Source organism: Schistocerca serialis, chromosome 9, assembly GCF_023864345.2.
Source record: "Schistocerca serialis cubense isolate TAMUIC-IGC-003099 chromosome 9, iqSchSeri2.2, whole genome shotgun sequence".
In the NCBI taxonomy this organism is placed as follows: Eukaryota; Metazoa; Arthropoda; class Insecta; order Orthoptera; family Acrididae; genus Schistocerca; species Schistocerca serialis.
Window position 1 is genome coordinate 487,220,076 of NC_064646.1, and position 20,540 is coordinate 487,240,615.

The window sequence follows — 20,540 nt, forward strand, 5'->3', positions numbered from 1 at the left end:
GTATGTCTTACCTACGTGCAATGACATGTTACTAACACTTTCAAAATTTCAAAAGTTGGAGCATCTACTAACCACAGCACACACTCTTCACACAACACCTTCTACAGACCTTCATGTTACCACTTCACATTTCTCTCGTTGCAGATCTTCATTTTGTTGTAAGTGAAGTGCAGAGAACACAACATTCCTATCAAGTGAAAAATATAACAGACCTTCCTAGAACTATCACACACAGTACGTCACTCTTTCCAAATATACTGTTCCCAGCTTTTCTTCGTCCTCATAGTCCACATAACTAAATTAAATGATGTTCCTGTTCATTATTTAAAATCAGTAACTGATAATTCGTGTTTAAAGAATAAGTGATAATTTAATTTATTATAGCCAATTTTTGATTTTGTAATGGCATGTGGACAATCCAGTAACAAAATCCACAGATCAACAGTTTTATATAACTCTGGTCATTACATTACTCCCCTGATAGTGAACCATAAGTAGAATATAAAAAAGCTTCTGACCAGTTCAGTTTTGTAGTACAATATCTGATACAAATTTTATAATAATCACAATATATTACATTCAAACTCTTCTTAAAACATGTCAAACATGAAAGAATAACTAAAAAACATCCCAACCATGCAAAAAATGAAAATCTTTTGTGAGGAATTATATAACAAACACAATCTTTTGAAGAGGTGATAAAATTCTGGACCCAAAACAGTCTACCACGGTATTCAATACAGATAATACAACCCAGAGTGATTCAAAAAATGCCACTGTACAATGCATTAAAAAAATTTCAACACAGTATATTGTAAAAGGTTTGCAGCAAGTGGACACACAGGACTTCACACCAATAAAAGGTAGTAAATTAGTCTATATGTGACTAGAATAAAAAAATTGATCTTTTCTTCCTTTAAAAACTATATCCTCTGTTAAGATGTATGAGCTCCAAAGAAATATGGGACATACGAACTGGGAGATTAACCGGACACTGCTTCCAGATTTGACATGAAACTTTCTATCCATTTTCATTTCTACCATTTACACAACAATTATTTAACAAAGTACAAACAGCAAAAACATCTACATTTAACAAAATTATATATATATATTCTACAGTTAAACAAAGTCTGTCCCTGCCCTAAAAGTATCATTCTTTACAGACAAACACATTCATAAATATTCACCACATTGTACACTATAGTCTTTTCCTTCACTCAGAAAAAACAAGAATCAGACTACATAAACTCTTTGGGCAAAAGAGAATCTCAGGCATCACAACACCATAGTCATTTAAGTTTTTAAAGCTGAAGAATTTTTTTCCATTTGCTTCTGAAATGTTCCCTAGTTAGCTGATGATATCTTCACTGAGCCAAGAACAGCTCAAGAATATTCACTTTTTTAACTATCAGATATGAAGAAACAGAATGGCAAAAATGTTGTCACTGTATGTGCACTTTGCTATCAAGTGGTTTAATAGAGCACAAACAACAGAAAAAGCCAAGATGGCCCACAACTTAAAGAAACTGCAGCAAATTCCTATACTGTAATCATGTTTCATCTGTATCCGAACGAGTGCGCAGCACGAGTAATTGTCCATGAACTCAAAAACTTTAATGCACAACACATTATACACAATGCATAAATCTGATGTTTAGAGCCTTGCTAACAAGTGTCAGCTGTTTAATGTTGTGAATGTGCTGTGTTCTGTATAGGATCACTTTATGTTTGACTTCAGGTGTTGCAGGAACTCGTAGTAAGATAACGCCGATTCTGTACGGTCCTCTATGAGTCGTTCTAGAAACTTCCCACGGCGAGGGCTGTCGTCTCTGTAACACACAACATGACAAAATATTAACTGTGTAAGAAAATACTACTAAATCTAGACTGGTGACGAAAGACTTTTAAAGTAGTAGCAGAAAGGGGAAAATGTGTGGGATGTGTGGAGAAGGACATGGGTCTTTTATCTACTTCCTCTCAGAAATGAATGTTCTGCTCTGGTATGCAAAACACAATTACCTTGAAGATCACAATATGGTTCACTGGATGGCTCTGATTTTACCACTGTTCTTGCAGACCAACATTTTCAGCCTCTTAAACATATCCCAGATATCCACATCTAAAACCCGAATAACTTTCCCTAAAATTTCTCCGTTGTTTCTGTGCATGGTCACTTTATGATCCACATGTCTACTAATAACACCTTCCAACATGTTCATGTTTTCCCAAACATCCATCAAACTCAAGTTATAGGCAATTGCTTCTCATTTAAAGGACAGAAAACCTATACGCCGGCAGCACAGTCATGGGCACTCCTGTGCTACAATAGTCATAGTATATCTACAACAATCTTTCCTATCCATCAAAATCCAAATTTTATTATGTTGTACAAATTTATTGAAGACACCTTCATGATCTCAACCAATGCTGACATGATGCTTCCTTAATTCTTTCAGAAATCATTACAGATCAAAATAATCCCCACCCCCTTCCACATTCACCCCTCTTGCAATCTCTCTCTCTCTCTCTCTCTCTCTCTCTCTCTCTCTCTCTCTCTCTCTCTCTCTCCCCCCCCCCCTCCCCTCCACACACACACACACACACACACACACACACACACACAAACACACACACACACACACACACTCACTCACTTTGTTTCCACCTGGGACAATGGATAACACTGACCAAATAATTCCAATCCCCAAGCTATTAAAAAACCTTTAACTAATTACCAATTGGGAACCCCTCTCCCAATTACCACATTACCAGCTAGCCTACACATAGGCTGAAAAGAACCCAACTCTATATAATGGACCAGATCTCAAACAGCCAGCTTTACTACTTGGAGCAGAGACTCAGAAGTACAACATATTTCACATGACAAAACATATGTAACATGATTTCCTCACTTTATTACCTTATAACTTCTAAAGTTGCAGGTACCGGCTTCTCCGACTGAAGATGGTTAATAAATCTACGTAGCCTTCCAGATTCTATCGTTTCAAGCTCTGGTAGTTCATACTGTAACATTAAAACAATAACAATGAAAATAATGCAAATATATTATTATTATGGCCATTCAGAAAATAAAAATTGTGAGTTTATCTGTAAAACAAATGTTAACAAAGTGAAACTTTAAAACACAGGTCTTTATTTTTTACACTACCTGCACTATTACAGACACACATATCACAACAAGTAAGTTCCTCATTTCCATTGTTGTATTCATTAGCCCATTAGTTAATTCAAGTGTTATACCCACCTGAACCCAATGGTTGTATCACAAAATTATGTTAAAAGCAGTGCTCTGTAGTGAAGCATTCAGGGAACAACTCTCAGGGTAAATTACATAGTAGTAGTTAGAATAGTAGGCATAAGAATTTCTTTTGTAGCTATCTCACTTATCAATAACAATGTTTCAGTAATGCATTGGGGAAAAAAACTGCTTTTATGAGTGTGTGAAGCTTTGGCTATTTATCACTGTGACCAGAAACGAGGAACAACCTAACTGCCCTTCCCAAAGTGGTATTGACCATCCACCAGATCTATGCAATATCGAGGTCCATTTTTATGCCACAAAGATCAATGTACAGTATTTGTCTGGTATCGCCACCCAAGCACATCTCAATCCAGTCCTGTCACATGCTTATCCTATCCCACTACAGGTGGGGCCACCTCTGAAAGTAGCCGTGCCATGTACTAGCTCTGCTGCAATTTCTGCAAAGTATTTTGTATGTGCCTGACCACCTGTCAACTGTCGTCCTGAATCCATGGCCACCACCAAACTGTGGTGGAGAGTAGAGTTAACCATCCAGTGGTGGAACATAGTGCCGAGCACAACATGATGACTTCAATGGCTGCTTCACAACCTACACCATCTTGATACTCAAGGCGCCCCCCCCCCTCCCTCCCCCCCACACACACAACACCAGCTTCTTGAAATTACACAGATGTGAGTTATCCCTTGCAACACATCATTCAATACTGCAATCCTTCTGGCCTCAATCTCTGCTAGTCCCTGATCTGCTCCCATTCCTACCCTTGTCCTCGGTCCTCAATTCACTCAACCTAGAAATACACGCTCTACCACGAATTTTTCCTTTCCTCTGTTCTGTTCTGCCTCCTCCTTCTCAATTCACTCCTCCACATCCATTGTCTTTGTGCACTACACTAATTCAATGGTGCCAGTGTCCGTATGTTCGTTTCCTATCTTGTGCATCTGCTGCCTACCCATTACACATCATGCATCTACTGCATCTAATTTCTAGTCATCAGACACACTTTCCTAATTCTCCCACCCACCTCCTACTCCCACCCACCCACCTTTCAATTAATCAAAGCCTCTACTATTTGATTAAGGGACTGCTAACTGGCTTTGCAGTACGTCTTCAAGGTTATTCACAAAACTATTTCAAAATGTCCATAATAAGTTCTGTGCAATTCACTAAATGTCTCTAATATACCCTTACATTTTCAGCTTATCCAAATATTATTCGTATATGGCTAGGCCCCTCAAGTTGGAGTCAGAAAAGAAACAATTGAACACACTGCTCTGGTTGAGCAGCATGCGTGCTACGTGGGGATTGATGTATCACTTCCACATTTTAGGAGGATTTAACAAGTAGCCGATTTACCCAATTTCTTCAATAGAAATCCAACACTGTTTTTGCCATTTTAGTTAAATAGGAAAAAGGAGAGTTATTCAACTTATTACAAATGGAAAGCAGAAAACTGTGAATGTTCTACAGTATTAATTTGCATCCGAGTAACTGTTTCCAATAATTACCTATATTTTAAGATAATTGAGGAAATACATAGAGCAAACTAAGTTTTAAACAATCCACCAGAAAAGTAAAGTTACACAATTAACTTTTCGTGTCTGTTGCTCGAGGCTTTTCCGACAGACTAGTCATACAAATGGTTTTCGGTTGAGATGTTTGACATCATTCCTAAAGCCCCACAATATTTCATCAGCGCAACTGACCAACACTCTCTGATGAGACGAACATGTTTGTCGCACATGGTGTTGATCAGTTGCATCAAAGAAATATTGTGGTAACTTCACGATAACATCCAACATCTCCCCTGAGGACCATTTGTTCAGTTTTCTGTTTGTTTGCTGTACACACTGACATTGCTGTGCAACACTACCACAGCATGCCACTAGAGGAGCCAGGACAAAATGGTGCTACCCGTCTCCATCTTATCAATGGGCAGCACCATTTTGTTGTGGCAGCACACCACGGTACTGTGGCAGTGTGAATGTGTACTATTATTGCTGATGAGCCCCTACAAACAAACAAACAACTATGTAACTTTATTGTGATACTCGGAAGAGCCTGACATGACAAAATTACTCCACCTCGTAGGTAAGATATATGACACAGGCAAAATATCTGTAGACTTTGAGTACAATATAGTAATTCTGATTCCAAAGAATGCAAGTGCTGACGGGTGTAAACACTACCGACTGTCAGTTTCACAAGTTATTCTTGACAGGAGAGAATACCCCACCACATATGCATTTCATCAGCTTAATAAGGCTGAGCAAAATTATTCTACCACTGTAAAGGAAATGTTGGGACAAATACGTAGTATTTCTTATTTCAGATGGTATCCGTAAGGATTTAAGTTCACAACGATTACTGATCATGCAGCTTTAAAACAGCTACTAGGGCTGTAAGATCCTTTGAATCTAAATGAATTTCAGTATGATGTAATCCTCAAACCATCTGTTAAACACATAAATGCTGACACAGTTAGTAGGAAGACTGGGTCACTGCAAGTCTCTGGGTTTGATGTTAAAGATCTAAATAAAATCAGTAAGAGTGCCAGGTGTATCACAAATAGCCACAGTGTCATATAAGATGGGATATTGCGTACAACCAAGTGTGGACCACTTGTGATACTTTAAGCAGCTTTGCGGACGGAAGTATTACGGCAAGTAAATGATTATATGTTATTGGACCATAGGAGTGAGAGAATAATGGATAGAAGAGTACCAGAAAGGTTCTGGTGGAGGATACAACGCGCTGATGTTCAGCAGTATGTCAAGAACAGTATTCCATGTGCACAATGTGCCGATTTATGTCACCAACAGATACAATTACAAAGACTACTAGAGTCCGACTCAGCATCTCAAATGATACAAGCCAATACTTTGGGGCTGCTTCACATCAGTCAATGAGGTAACACGTATGTATTAACAATTATTGATCATTTCTCAACGTATTTAATAATGGTAGCAATACCAGATCAGAAAGTGAGCACAGTAGTTCACGCTATGGTAAATCATTGGATGCTGAAATTTGGGGTACTTCGAATGATTATTACAGAATAAGGGGCAAATTTCATGTCTGATGTCATTAAGCAGTTGTGCCGGTTACTGAAAGTTAAGAAATTATGTACGAGTGCACTCCACCCACATTCAATATGGTATGGAAAGAGTTCATAGGACTACATCAAAGATGCTAAGCCATTATGTGAATTCTGAACGCCTAGACTGGGACAAATATTTAGATTTTGTAGTTATTGCCTACAATTCAAAAACTCATACAGGAAAAGGGTTATCAGCTTACAAGAAAGAAGGTGAACACATCAAGGTATTTGCAAAAACTAAAGAGTGTCTGGCAAAAGATAAAAACGGGCCAACAAGAAAGTTATGATTACCAGGATGAACTTCAGTAGTTCATATCTGTAATATTAAACCTTTTTGTGGGGATACAGATTCCTTTCCTCAAGTACCAGGCAAAATGCCAAGTACTAGAATTAAGAAGCAAAAGAGTAAATAAATATCACAGAATAGGCTGTACAGGGCTGGGACAAAGGCAAACATAGTCTGAAATGTAAAAATACATAAGTAATGGTAGGATTTTTTCTTTGTATTCACTGATCCATGTAATGTACTTAGGAATGTAAGTATTTTTTGTTGTATTCCCATTTTTTTAAAGGAGAGAAGTAGTATATGTAAAATATTTTCTGTGGGTGATTGTGAGGATGATGCTTAGATGGAGTTTAGTGAGTGTTACAATGTTGCTCATCTTCAGAGCAGAAGAAATTGTCAACCAGCCTTTGCTGGATGGGGTTTTGTTCCACAGCAGCTGGATGTAGTCCTCACGAAATACAGTTGGTCATTGAGACTGACTTTCGACATCTGGGAGGTAAGGAATGTAGTGAAAAAGGTTGCAAGATATGTTCTTACAAGTGCTACAGGAAGCAAAACATGGCAGTATAATAGGGGATAGAGAGCAGCTGCAGCAAGTAAATGGTACAATCCCATATTCTCTAGTACAGCGGAAGAGAGGATGGCTGAATGTGGGTGATAAACAGCTAAAAACTGTGTTTGGCACAGCAGTTGACGATATTTCAAGTTTGAATAGTGCAATAGGTCAAGCGCAATAGATCAAGTGCAAGAAGTAGTAAGAGGTACAGAAACAACAGTGGTTTGGCACTCATCATAAATTACAAGTTGAAAGTAAGGATTGTTAAATGTAACCAAAATGATATGTAAAATAACAACTAAATTACAGCAATATCCTAATGATAGAATGATTACCACGAATAAGGACTTAGGTATAATATAGAATCATCCGAAAACATTAGATAGCAAAGTTGGGATAGCTAGGCTAATGAGAGAACTAGCAAACAGTTATAGTAATGTTAGAACAGAACTGGAAAAAATTCAAGAAGCTGTCCACCAAGACCAGAACTGGAAAAAATTCAAGAAGCTGTCCACCATGTTACGCTTAAATATTTAAGCACTGGGGTGTTGTCACCAAAAAGATTTTTGCAAGGTTTACTGCAAGCAGTAAAGGAATTTCCTACAGTACAGGTCTGCAGCACATCATTACACACACACACACACACACACACACACACACACACACACACACACACTCAATCTCTCACACAAAATCAATCACGCAATTCCCAGTAACTAGCTTTAAGTCACAATTTGGATGTTATATGATTCAAACATATTCAGTTGGATGGAGTTTTACTGGCAGATGGATTAAATTCTTGGTTAATGAAGGATTACTTGTGTCTAAACAATGGGAAATGCATGTAGTGCTATCAGTAGAAGACCCTGGTAAGTGTATTATTGAAATTATTACTATTCATCCTGCATGTGTAGTTCAAAAAGATAACCGGTTGTGTAAAGTACACCTATTTCTGGGGAATCCGACAGCACCCGAGTGTAAGAAGGTAGTTATGAAGTTATGAACACATTTTATGAATCAGAAATGATTGGATTTATTCCGTGTACGAGCCGCAACCGGTAATGGTAAACTGTTACAAAAACAAGACTTCTACAGGAACAACCATCACATGTATTACGGTAATTACTACGGTACAATCAACACCGTATTGACAAGAAAATCCCTTCAGAATATTTCCTTTCTAAATTATATGGGAAGAGGAGGGGAGCAAATCCAGGATTTTTCCCGGGTTTCCCAGTTACTAACACACTTATTTCCCAGGTGAAAATACACTTTTTCCATGTTAAATAACAACATACTTTCCTTTGGAGCTGTAAAAGTTACCAATCCTTTGAATGGCAAAGGTTTTATACACCACTGTTAACTTCTTGGCACTTTAGGACACAAAACCCAGAAAAAAACAATGTGTTTTGGAAAGCTCTTCGATGTGTGGTAACATGTACTCTGCACATTTTCATATTGTGAAAGTATAAATACAAATTCCACAAAAATACAACACAGTAGCTTCCAAGGAACTAAAATTGAGATAGCCTTGGTCAGCCTATCATAGCTCATGTCACATGATCTCACTAGCCAATGCCAGCAGATATTCACAGCATAGGACATTTGATACAGTCAGCCAATAGCAATATCACTGTTAAGTAGTGCAAACACACACATGGAAAAAGTTATTGGTTTAAATTGATATACATACAGTATATCGACACAAAAAGCTAAGCTTTCACAGATAATATTGGTCTCTCTTAATGTGTGTCACCCCTTTAAGATACAACAAAAACAAATGTGCTAGTAACATTTTAAATAATGGCACAAATGGTTGGTCCCCTGGGTCTGAAATTTTTCTATGTGGTTGGTGCTCAAAGGGTTAAGTTCTGAATGTTATTTAAGAAATTCTCCATACATTCCCCATGCCCAACATTTGCCTTGACACCCCACACACAAGTGATTTTGCCAAGCAATTTTTATCAGTATTATGAATGTCACTGTGTTCTGCTATGGAAAATGAACTGCTATGTTTAGCAACAGCTGCAACTTATCATCTTATCCCCAGGAATACTTGCAAAACATATATTCAAAATAAATAAGAATTATAATTTATTAAATTTGCTCCAAAACACTTTTCTTCGGAACTGTAAGTTACTTTAACATATTACGTTTCTCACTGATGCCAAATAAGTTGTGAACATCTTTCCTGTGTATCAATACAATTCATTTTATGTTTATTACTGCTAAATTCCTTTTCATTCATTGTCTCGTAATTTAACTGCAAGTATTTACATAATTTACTCGGTGTGTCTATAGATAGATTGTCAACAGCAGCACTACTAATTACAGTAAGTATATTATAAACTGTATGAAGAACAGTTAGATTATATGAAATGACAAAGGATTTGAGTATAACTATATAATAGATCTGCCCTGAACATTTTAATTTAAATGTCCTCTTAACATTATTGTAGGTAGATATGTCATTCTATTTAGAACCTAAAAACTTGAACAATATGTATAATTAATTCATAAATAACTCAAAATCGTAAGAGGGAGTCCAATGAATCATGACTATGAACTTATCATTAATTCTATTACTATAGCACAAGCTTCAAAATGCTAATCACTGCAAAATCGGAGGGTGTAATTTGTATTACTTGTTAATATAAATGACAACTCTGGCTTCCTCTTCATTCTCAGAATAGCTTGCAGTCCACGGATAAATAAATTCTAACATAAAATTCTTACTTTACGTGGGTAAAATGAAACGACAAATCTGCACAATCATCCTTAATAAACAGAGAAATGACTCGCTGCCATATTGCCACACGCTGCTGCTAACCAGCCAGGCAGCCATATTGGGTGCACGAATTACATGCAATCCATCAGAATGCCAGGGGTTTCCATGCTACCATCGATCAGTGACTGATTGCTGCGACCTGCCCACACATGTGCAATCTACAAAGCCATTGGCTGCCCACGCAATGGATTGCTGCAATCTGTCGTTCGTGTATGGAGTCCTTTAGAAATGTCAACAGTTGTAACATCACACTGATAACAGCAGTTACAACGTAATGCATAGTTTTCACTCTAAAACCCCAGACACATTTTGTTTCAGCAGATACATGTGTGTGCACTGTGTTTCATTGTTGTGAATGCCACATTTTCTTTGCAGCTACAGTTTTATTTTGGTGTTATTCTTTTGTTTATGTTTTACTGCTGCAGCAGCTGGCTAAAGTAAAATTAATTGTTAAAAATATCAGTGCTTGCCAGTCGAAATTACAAAAATTTAATTGAAAACTAAAACAATGAAAAATTCCCATATTTTCCCGGATTTTTCCCCAGATCAAAAAATTCCCAGATTTCCCAGTTGTCGCGGGGTATATACACTTTTATTATACATTAAATGCCGTGGTACTACAGGGCACAGAGAAGTTAACTGATGCATAAAATAGGCAAATTGCTGTTGATAAAATGTTAAGACATGTTTACAGATGTCCCAGTGAACAAAAGCAGAACACGATTACCACCAGTGTAACAGCCAGTAGTATAATCATAGTACTATATCTTATACCTTTTCCTAAGATGTAAAACAACACAAGCAGAATTAAAAACTACACAAGTTTCCTCTGGAACGGCTTGTACCATGAAGAAAAACAGAAATTTTAACATAGATTAAGTTGGTAAAGAATATTTTAAGTGGAGCAAGATTTCATATTAAAGGTTCAGATTTTTTTTGTTTTTCCTAGAAATTCAATTCAAGTTTTTTAGAGAAGGGGATTATGTTGTATGTTGCATGCCAACCTTGTACAAAGCAGCAACCTGTTAAAATTTTCTAAGTCCCAAAGAAAACTATCTCACTTACATTACGGCAATGTCAACATTTCCCAGGTGCAAAAAACAACATTTGACCAACTAGAGCGGATCAGGAAAAAACATAACACTGACCCTCCTGGCGAGCCAGACAGCAGACCTTAGCAGAAATGTACCAGGTTAGAGCAGCTGGACAAGCTCATATCACCTTTGCTATGCAATGAAAAAAACATTGTTAGTGCAACAACGTATACCAAGAGCTTTTATGAACGAGTTCTCAAACTTATTAAACAAGCATGGCAGAGTGAGAACCGGTGATATCTGCATAATAGGAAGACCTATGTAACGTCGGGGAAACATTAGCCAATACTCTGCACCATAAATATCCCAGCATTTTAGGCCATAAGGCAGTCAGTCAGATGGATTGTACATAACGTTCACATTCGATTCCCTGATTACAGTAAAGTGATGTCTGGCACAAGTCTGTTGTAGATTTCCTGCACACTATTGAGTAATGATAGCTGCTACTGGAAGAGATGGCTACTCTGCAATAATCACTCGTTGCGTACACCACAGCCTGCCATTGCCACAGATGGGCAGGTCAGGGTGTCTTCCCTATCATCCCGGGTTAGGACATCAGCATTCCTGATAGTTTGGTGGACTGACCAGGGCTACCTGAACAGCAGGCCAAGAGTATCACACTACATGGCAACCATCATCACACTGGTGAACAAGAACAGCAGTGAGCGGCAAGGGACATAGCACCTCCAAAATTGGTGTGCGTCAGCCCAACACACGCATCGCCTTCACTCACTCACTCACTGCTGCAGCATCGCGGTACGGCCAGTGCTGGAGCCACTGCGGGTGGTGAACTGTCATAACAGCAGCCAGCCAGGAATGGAGAATGTGGTGTCAGCTACACTGAGTGGGCTGAAAGCCGATTAAGGTGCTAATCCGACAGCGATGTCAACAGCGAGTCGTGACACTGATTATAACTTACGGAAATCAATACCGCTAACAATAGGTCACCACCATCCTTCTGAGGAAAACTTGCAGGGAGCAAACTAGGTTCAAATGGCTCTGAGTACTATGGGACTTAACTTCCGAGGTCATCAGTCCCCTAGAACTTAGAACTACTTAAACTTAACTAACCTAAGGACATCACACACATCCATGCCCGAGGCAGGATTCGAACCTGCGACGGTAGCAGTAGCGCGGTTCCAGACTGTAGCGCCTAGAACCACTCAGCCACCCTGGCCGGCAGCAAACTAGGAGATTGCCTTCTGACACACAATCATCTCTACTTCCACCCTACCAGTCGTTACCTTCTTGCAGTGTATTTCACAAGCATGAAACCAAAATATAACCTTAGTATTGCTAGGTGCAGAGGCTAGGTATCTGCAAATATCTTTCCTCACAACCACACATTTGTTGCTGTTTAAAGCACTAACTTAATTAACTAAAAGTGGAGCCAGAGTCTCTCAGTTTGTAGAACATGGTGACAACAAACATTAAGTACCCCGGGAGATACAACATAACAGACATGGAAGAATGTGCAGACATTAGGTAGTCAAAAATGGGTATAAACTGCAACATTATATAAAGCTTTGTCAATGGATAAGAATCTATATGGTTTTTGACTGAAGTTAACATCAGCATGCTCCTGAAATGTTGTCTGATAGGCTGGCAGCTGAGAATACCAGAGAATTAAATCTACAAAAATCAATTTCCAGACTCTTAATGTCTGAATAATTAAATTCTCCATTTGATTATTTCCAATTATCTTTTCTTATATGAAAATATTTATCATGATAAATAAAAAACTGTACTTTACTTACCATGTCTTCAGGTATCATTGAAAAACTTTGAACACCAAGAGCATTTATACAAAATTCAGGAGCAACATTGCGCCCAACATATATAATCATATGATCACCAGTGTCCATTAGGAATGCTCCTCTAAAATCCAATTTTTCTGCACTGAGATGTAGTCTTGGAGGTTGAGGTATGATTTCACCATTCTCCTGTGGAATGCCCTACAAACAAACAATAAAACTAAGTAACTTCCTTTGTGCATGAAGTGACAGAAGTGATGAGAATATTTGCATCACTGTAAAACATTCCTCAGAACTACATTTCCAAACAGTGATATTCATATAAATAACACTTTTATTGTCATTGTGATGAGGGAAGTAGTAAATTCATGAACAATGAAATATTTATAGTTAAGAATATTAGCTTTAATAAGTTTCTGGAATATCTGCGCCCCCCAAGGTTAAACAATGGAGTACTTTACTGATAGCAATTCATGGGGCAAACCCTAGCAATAGAACAGACAGGAAAGGAACTGGAAACAGAAGTTAGAAATTATTATGGAATGAAATACATGTGATTGAAATACTTCATAAATGGTATGTCCTACACCCAATGTTAATAGGTCTCCACAAAACCAATGCAATTCATTTATGAGTCATTACAGCTAAATGTTTAGATTCATTTCTTTCTTTGGTGGCTGTCACACTTCTGGAACTAAGTCCATCCAATTCAATCTAAAGTCAAGCAGTTCAGTTCCTCACTTAAATCAATAGGCAATTTCAGCAGAGTGCATTCATAGTCAATCTCAGCTCAACAAGTGAGTAAGTGGAATTGTTGTTTTAAGTACTGCTTTGACAATGTAAGTGTACCTCGGTCCACCTGTATAGCCTTATGCAAGAAACAGTTTGTAGCACAGGACATGAATGAACAACGGTAACATCTGTGCTTAAACTGAGCTAGTGGAAAAGTAAGAAACAGTATGAGCAGCAAAAGTTTGGTGTCTAGTGGGCACTCGGGCCTGTATGTGTGTGCGCACTAATTTTATCACGTGGAAAAACATCAGTGGCTTCACTTATGAGGCCCGTATCATTATAGTAGTGAAAGGTGAATATCTATACAACTAAGACACAAAAATACTACATTTACGTTGACATTAAATTTTTCTTCGAAGCACTGAGTTGCGAGCTAACTAGCCCATGATCCACAAAAAGTATATTAGACTTACTGAATGAGCGTTTTGTTTCAAGCATTGCACTGTCTTCATTATCTCATACACTGTCAGTATGTTGCTAGAGAGTGTAGTTTATACATGTAACTAAATTTTAGCAAATAAGATACTTCCAAATATTTTCCTTATTAAGGATTGGAGCAGTAGTTGTGCTGCATGCTAAATACTAATGAAAAATTATACTGCTGGCATGTGAGTGGCTGCCGAGTTTTCTGAGTCTTGAAGTTACACTCAGCTGTGTATGAGTCTTACTGCCAGCAGTTTGAATAATGGGGAACCATCAAAAGCATTTGGGTGCAGCCATTGTTGGTTCACACTGGTGTGAAGCACTTCTGATATCTGGAATCCAACTTCTTCCTCCATTCTTTTTGGTGACACACAAAAAGACAAAAATACTGAATATCCCTTCAGCTTGCTTGAACAGATTTGTTGATCTGCAATATCATTGTCACAGCAGATGGAGGTCCTCTGGTCTGGCCAAAAGAGGGGCAATTAAACTATGTTCTCCATTAATCTCTTTTTTAACCTATGATATAGAATGGATCATCCTATGGTTACTCTACATAGACCAACTTCTTCGGTGTGGGCAATAAAGCTCCTACAGAATTCAAAGAATGATCTCATTTCCACCGAGCTGTTGGTTTAAATGAGTAATTTATTTCTGCCGTGTTCAGAAATGGCCATTAGTGCTTAATAAAGTACTCGTGTAAACTATTAACTCAGTGGAAATAATAATTATGTTAGGCTATACATGTCAGCATACACTCCTATAACATGTAGGCACTAGTTCCTAAAAATTTTATCATTTATTGGTAGTACACAACTGGTGAGTTGGGATTAATTTGGGTAATTCTACGTGTGTATCTTAACTGGATTCATAAAAAATCTACACACACGTAAAAGTAACTAAATGTGCAAATTTTCAGAGCCAGTGTCTCCTCCCCCCAGCAGAAGGGTAGAAGGTGAACAAAGAGGGATGAAGGAAAAACTCTGGTGAGATTTAGGAAATGGGGAGATTTACAGAAAAGTTGCCCAGAACACAAGAACAAGGAGACTTGTCGAACAGGATGAGAAGGAAAGATTGCCTGCTGGGGACTGCACTGGACGAGATTTGAAAACATGAGAGCTCTAACATGGAAGGATAGGTTAATACGCAAGACAGAGATTACCAACAAAACATCATGGCAGACTTAACAAGAGTGTAAAACTAACTGGATTATACATGGTAGACAGGCAAAGAGGAGGGCGGTGGGGAGACAAAAGAGAGGTCAGAAAATAAAAGATATAGAAAACCAAAGAGGAGTGGAAAAAGGAACAGTTACTGAAACAAATCCTATGACCGAAGAAATTAACATAAATTTAGGCCATGTCGGTGGTGAGAGCCAAGGCTATTTGTAACACCAGTTCCCACTTGTGGAATTCTGAGAAACTGATACTGAAGAGCACGCTCTACAAGATACTGTGTGCTGCCAATATACACCCTCTGTCTATGCCCATTCTCCTAACATATAACTACGTGGTAGCCAAACCAGTGTAGAAGGCCAAGCAGTGTTTACATTACAGCTGGGACACAATGCATCATTTCACAGGTGGGTCTCCCTTTGATAGCATATGTACTGTTCACTACAGGGCTGGTATAGATGGTGAAAGAGTGTATACGACAAGTATTACAGTGGGGACAGTCAGACCACTGGTAGATAAATAGGTGTAGAAGGAGCACAAGGTCTGACCAGGACATTGCAGAGATTTGGGGGGGGGTGGGGGGGGGGGGTGACAGAAAGCTATTCTGTGTGTGGCAGTCACAATATCAGACAGAATGGTTCTCATTTCAGGGTATGTTGTCTGATATCTTGCCCATCACAGCTAGAATACCCCATCCCCTCCACCAATATGGAGCAGCTGAGGGTAACAGATTAATGTGGTGTTCAAATTAAAGATACCAGGAGCTTTCAAAATAAAATGATGAAACTAGTATGTGCAATAACAGAGATTAACTTTGAACAAGTATTATGTTAGAAACATCCTGTCAGTTTAAAACAAACTGTGTGTCTGACTGGGACTCAAATCTGTGACTTTGGCCTGTGGCAGCCAGCTACTCTTATCAGCTGAGCATCCAAGAATGACCAAGGCCCACCCTCACAGCTTTATTTCTCTCCTATGATTACCACAGTTATACTTTCTTATGCCTGCAAGAAGGTAATTGTTTTATACTGCCTTTTACCATTTCAGTTGATTCTTCAACTTCCACGTGAAACATTCATCAACAAATAAAACTTTTCAAATGGCACACAATTGGAAGCGAATACTACATACATCTTTTACTATACCAGCAACTTTTTTGGACACATTGTAAGTGCCATTTAGTATACAGTCTGAAACACTGAAAATAGTGCACCAAGAAGGGAGCATTAGTTAGAAATGAAATTTACTAGACATAATTGATCTCAAAATTAAGACATACAAACAAATACAGCGAGTACAAGTAGACAGATACAGTGCAAAAACAGAAACACGTTAGGCCCCTTTTACTGCAATACATGCCGCAACAGTCTGGCATAGATTTGTTTAGATGTCTAACATTGTCCCGAGGCAGAATGGCTCACAAATCTATAACAGCAACTTCCAAATTGAGTACAGAGCAACATGGCGGAATCTGGCGTTTCAGCATATCCCACACACCGTCGAAAGGGGAGAAGTCTGGGGAGCAGGCTGGCCATGCAAAAGTTGGAACATGACATAGGAAGTCTTCAAGAATTCGAGTTATATGTAGACACGCATTATCTTGCTGGAAAAATGCCCCTGGCAGACCATGGTGCCAAAGAATGTCATCAACATAACACTGGCCTGTTAAGGTTCCATACACCATATGTAAAGGGGACTGGCTATCTGAGGCTATCATCCCGACAGACCATTACACCAGCTTTGTATGTGGTATGGTGCACAGTGGCATGGGACAGTAGTGTTCACTAGGCTGCCTACACAACTATCCGGTTATCATCCACCTGAAAACAAATCAGGATTCAACAATAAACACCATATTTTGCTGGTCTGTGGCAGTCCACATCATCCTGGCTAGGCACCACTGTAGACAGGGTCACAGATGTCTTGGTGTTAATGGCAGGGCACGATGAGGGCCATACGAGGTACCTCCATGCCCCAAATGTGAGTAAGTTTTAGTATTTAAAATTTACAAAGAGCTCATCTAATTTGTCTGTCACTTTTCACCTGATGTGACGACAATCTACCAGTTCACACTAGAACAGGCTGAATCATCATCAGCAAGGCCGTCTTGCCAGTCAAATCAGTTGCCAGATCACACAACTGGTGAAACTGACAGCTCTTGGAGCTGCTACTGAAAAACCTCTCTCTTGTTCTGTGTTGCTGCCTAGAGCAGATGATAAATGGCCTACATAGTTGCTTCACCTTTGAAATTTTCCTTCTCCTTCAAGACAGGTCTGGGGCAACTGCAGTTAGCTTCTCTCATCCTCCTGGCAATCCTTGCCATGTAATCCCCATGAACAAACAAACTAATACAGTTTCTTTTTCTAAACCCGAGCACCGTGTATTCCAATCTCACATAACTTTTAAATTCTGACTACACCTCCGAGGGGGTGTACATGGCACGTGATTTGCAAATTCACATCTGCAAGGCCTTCGGAAATGGCTTGTGAAACAACTGGCACTCACACATCAACTGTATCGTGGAGTGGGTCACTGCGGGATCCCTGATCACTTGCAGCACAATCATTCCAACCTCTCACCTCATTTTCCTGGTCACTCCAAACCCAGTACATCGCATGCAGGTGCCATGTAGTGTCCACTGCTCCCAACATATCTGACAGAATACACTGAACGATTGACCTAGCAAGTCACATAGCATGTCGACCATCCTGTGGTCTTCATGCCAATGATTAGAACCCCCTCAAAATGTGATCCTTATGTGTATGACTCTTCCACTATGTGCTGTATAAACAGGGCCATCTTCGTGATTGTAGGGCCACTGTAGGGTCTGTGGGCATGCACATTGGCACCAAACTTGAGCAATTTACATATCAGATGTCAATCTATTATTTGCAAAGTTTCACCATTTGTTTGTACCTTTCTTGCCTATTGGAGCACTATTTTGGATGTTCATGAGTGTTTATCCAATACACATTTCACTTGCGCCTGCAGAATGTTTTACAGCACATTTCAACAGTACTAAATACAACAAACATGCCAGAACACTTAATGGCTTTCTGAATATCAAGTAACATTAACTTGTCCAAAAGCATTCTGGTAGTTGTGTCTTGTTGAATAAGTCATATACAGAAGCCGAGAAGTACACACATTATAAAATAATACTTGACTAATTTAAAGACATTGTCTCATTAATTCCTATGGCCTCTTTCCAGAATGCATTGTAATGTTAATTATTTTAAAAACTATAATGAATCACAGCAGCCAGCACATTTATAATGTGATGACCATTAAAATTAAGTGTTGTAACACACAGAAATACAATTCAAAGAAGAAAAAATGAAAATTACCTGATCACTGAGGGAATGAACAGGATACATATCTGGGTAAATGCTTTGTATAAGTAATGCCAAAGGCAGGTTTTTCATCTGGCACATGGCAAATAAACGATCATCAAGTCTCGTGCTCTGCCCAGTGCGAAATGCAGTCTGAAACAAAAAACCATCAGTCACTGCATTAGTCACACTAAAGAATTTAAACTGAGCACAGAAAGCACAGTGAAGCACACATTCAATGGAACACTAATAACTTAGAACTGAGTACTCAGTATGATCTCAGAAAATCCTGTATGATAAACAAACAAAGAACCATTTATCATAGAATGAGTTGCTTAATTTGCATTGACTTCCAAAGCAAGTTCTAGAACATGCAGCATGTGCAGCAGATGTCCTGTTCAATATGCCACAGTTTATATTTTCTTCACTATCAATTTTCAAGTGGCTAATCAGAGTTTTACTTTCCAATTCCTTCTTTTGTGTCTGAATTAACTGCACCAATAAAAGACCATGAGGAAGTAAACTCCCATCAGAAGCAGAAGCTTTGGGGATGTGTAATGAGGCAAGGTTAATGTTAACATGAGAAAGTATCATGGACACAATCTGTATACTACATTGACAGCAGAACAATGACTACGCTGATTAATGCTATTCACACTTATGCCATCTACATTTAATGTAGTAAGCTAGTGAGCACAAGCTGCTACTTTAAAATGGGCTGCTGCTGCTGCTGCTGCTGCCGCCACTGCCACTGCCACTGCCTCCACCTCACTTTTACTTCAGAGCTGATATTTATCTGCTGTTAGTAACGTGACATCTACTTGATTACAATTGTGGTATTCACAGAAAAAATTTTTTTTACTCTTATCAACACTGAGTTCCCTTCTGAATACATTACTATTTGTTATAACTCTTCATGGTAAACACTGCTATACTCTGATTAAAATTACTTTGCAACTGACATTTCCAATGAGTAGAGCGGTAGGGGCCAGGGGTCAGTCAATTGCAGCTCTCTTTCTCTGGCTAGAAGTGTTCGCTGCACTGTCTGTTCTGAAAGCACGAGCCTTGCCTGGTGACAAGGCCTGCATGAGATAGTAGGGGACCAGGGGAAGCCATACCACATATGCAATGATTTTTGCACATTCAGTTGTAACACTATAAAGATACTTTTTACGCAAATAGGGCAAGGCTGTATCTTCCGCTGTGTCAGTTTTTGAGGACAATATCAAAAGAAATATTTGATGATATTATTTGGCTTGACAAAGTAAGAGTAACTGCAAGCTGTTCAATGAGCACAGGCTGGACAGATGTTTAACTAGCACCACTCCACAACCCATGAGAAAAGTTTACAGACTGATTCTTCTGCATGCAAGTACATCAGTAGGGATTGTGGAAAACTTCACAATGATGTTTAGATTGAAGAAAAGTACTGATTATCATGAACAAATGAATGAAGACACATTTCATTTCAGGGGTGGCTTAAGGACTTGATGTTTACAAACTTCAGCAAACTTCAAAATAGGCATGAAGAATGTCTCTTCATTTGACTACCCTCAATAAGGTGTCTACATTAGCTTCCAGAAAACAAGACATTATTGACTGGTGACAATGAAAAAAACATTCCCACACCAGAAGACTGTTGAAAGGGTGAATTATTGGATCTTGTAGTTGAGAATAAACCACATTTACCTCTATAGGTTATACATGAAATGGAAAATAAATAAATAAATTTTATGGCCATATGATACTCAGACTGCGATCAGGTCATAGCCACTTCAATTCAACTGAAATTATATGGGCTCAAGTTAAGGGCTTTGAGGCAAAGAACAACAAAAACATTATAATGGCAGAGGTGGAAAGACTGACAAAGACTGCTACAACAAAACTTCGTCTTCAGATTGGCATAATGTTGTAAGAGAGATGAAGGAAGTAATAATGAAAGCATGGGAGAATGAA

The 20,540-nt window shown here is 38.7% G+C and overlaps 1 protein-coding gene across 2 annotated transcripts in view; it reads right to left on the reverse strand.

Annotated features, from left to right (window-relative positions):
• Window positions 1-350: 350 nt before the first annotated feature.
• The window catches only part of LOC126419119 (protein transport protein Sec24A), a 147,758-nt gene continuing 127,568 nt past the window's right edge, over window positions 351-20,540 (reverse strand). For both annotated transcript variants that reach the window (XM_050086217.1, XM_050086218.1), the window contains exons 18-21: window positions 18,600-18,737; window positions 12,866-13,063; window positions 2,924-3,027; window positions 351-1,832 (exon numbers count right to left, since the gene is read on the reverse strand). In XM_050086217.1, coding sequence (XP_049942174.1) covers window positions 1,721-1,832; window positions 2,924-3,027; window positions 12,866-13,063; window positions 18,600-18,737 — 552 coding nt within the window. In that variant the 3' untranslated portion in view covers window positions 351-1,720. The remainder of the gene's footprint in view (window positions 1,833-2,923; window positions 3,028-12,865; window positions 13,064-18,599; window positions 18,738-20,540) is intronic.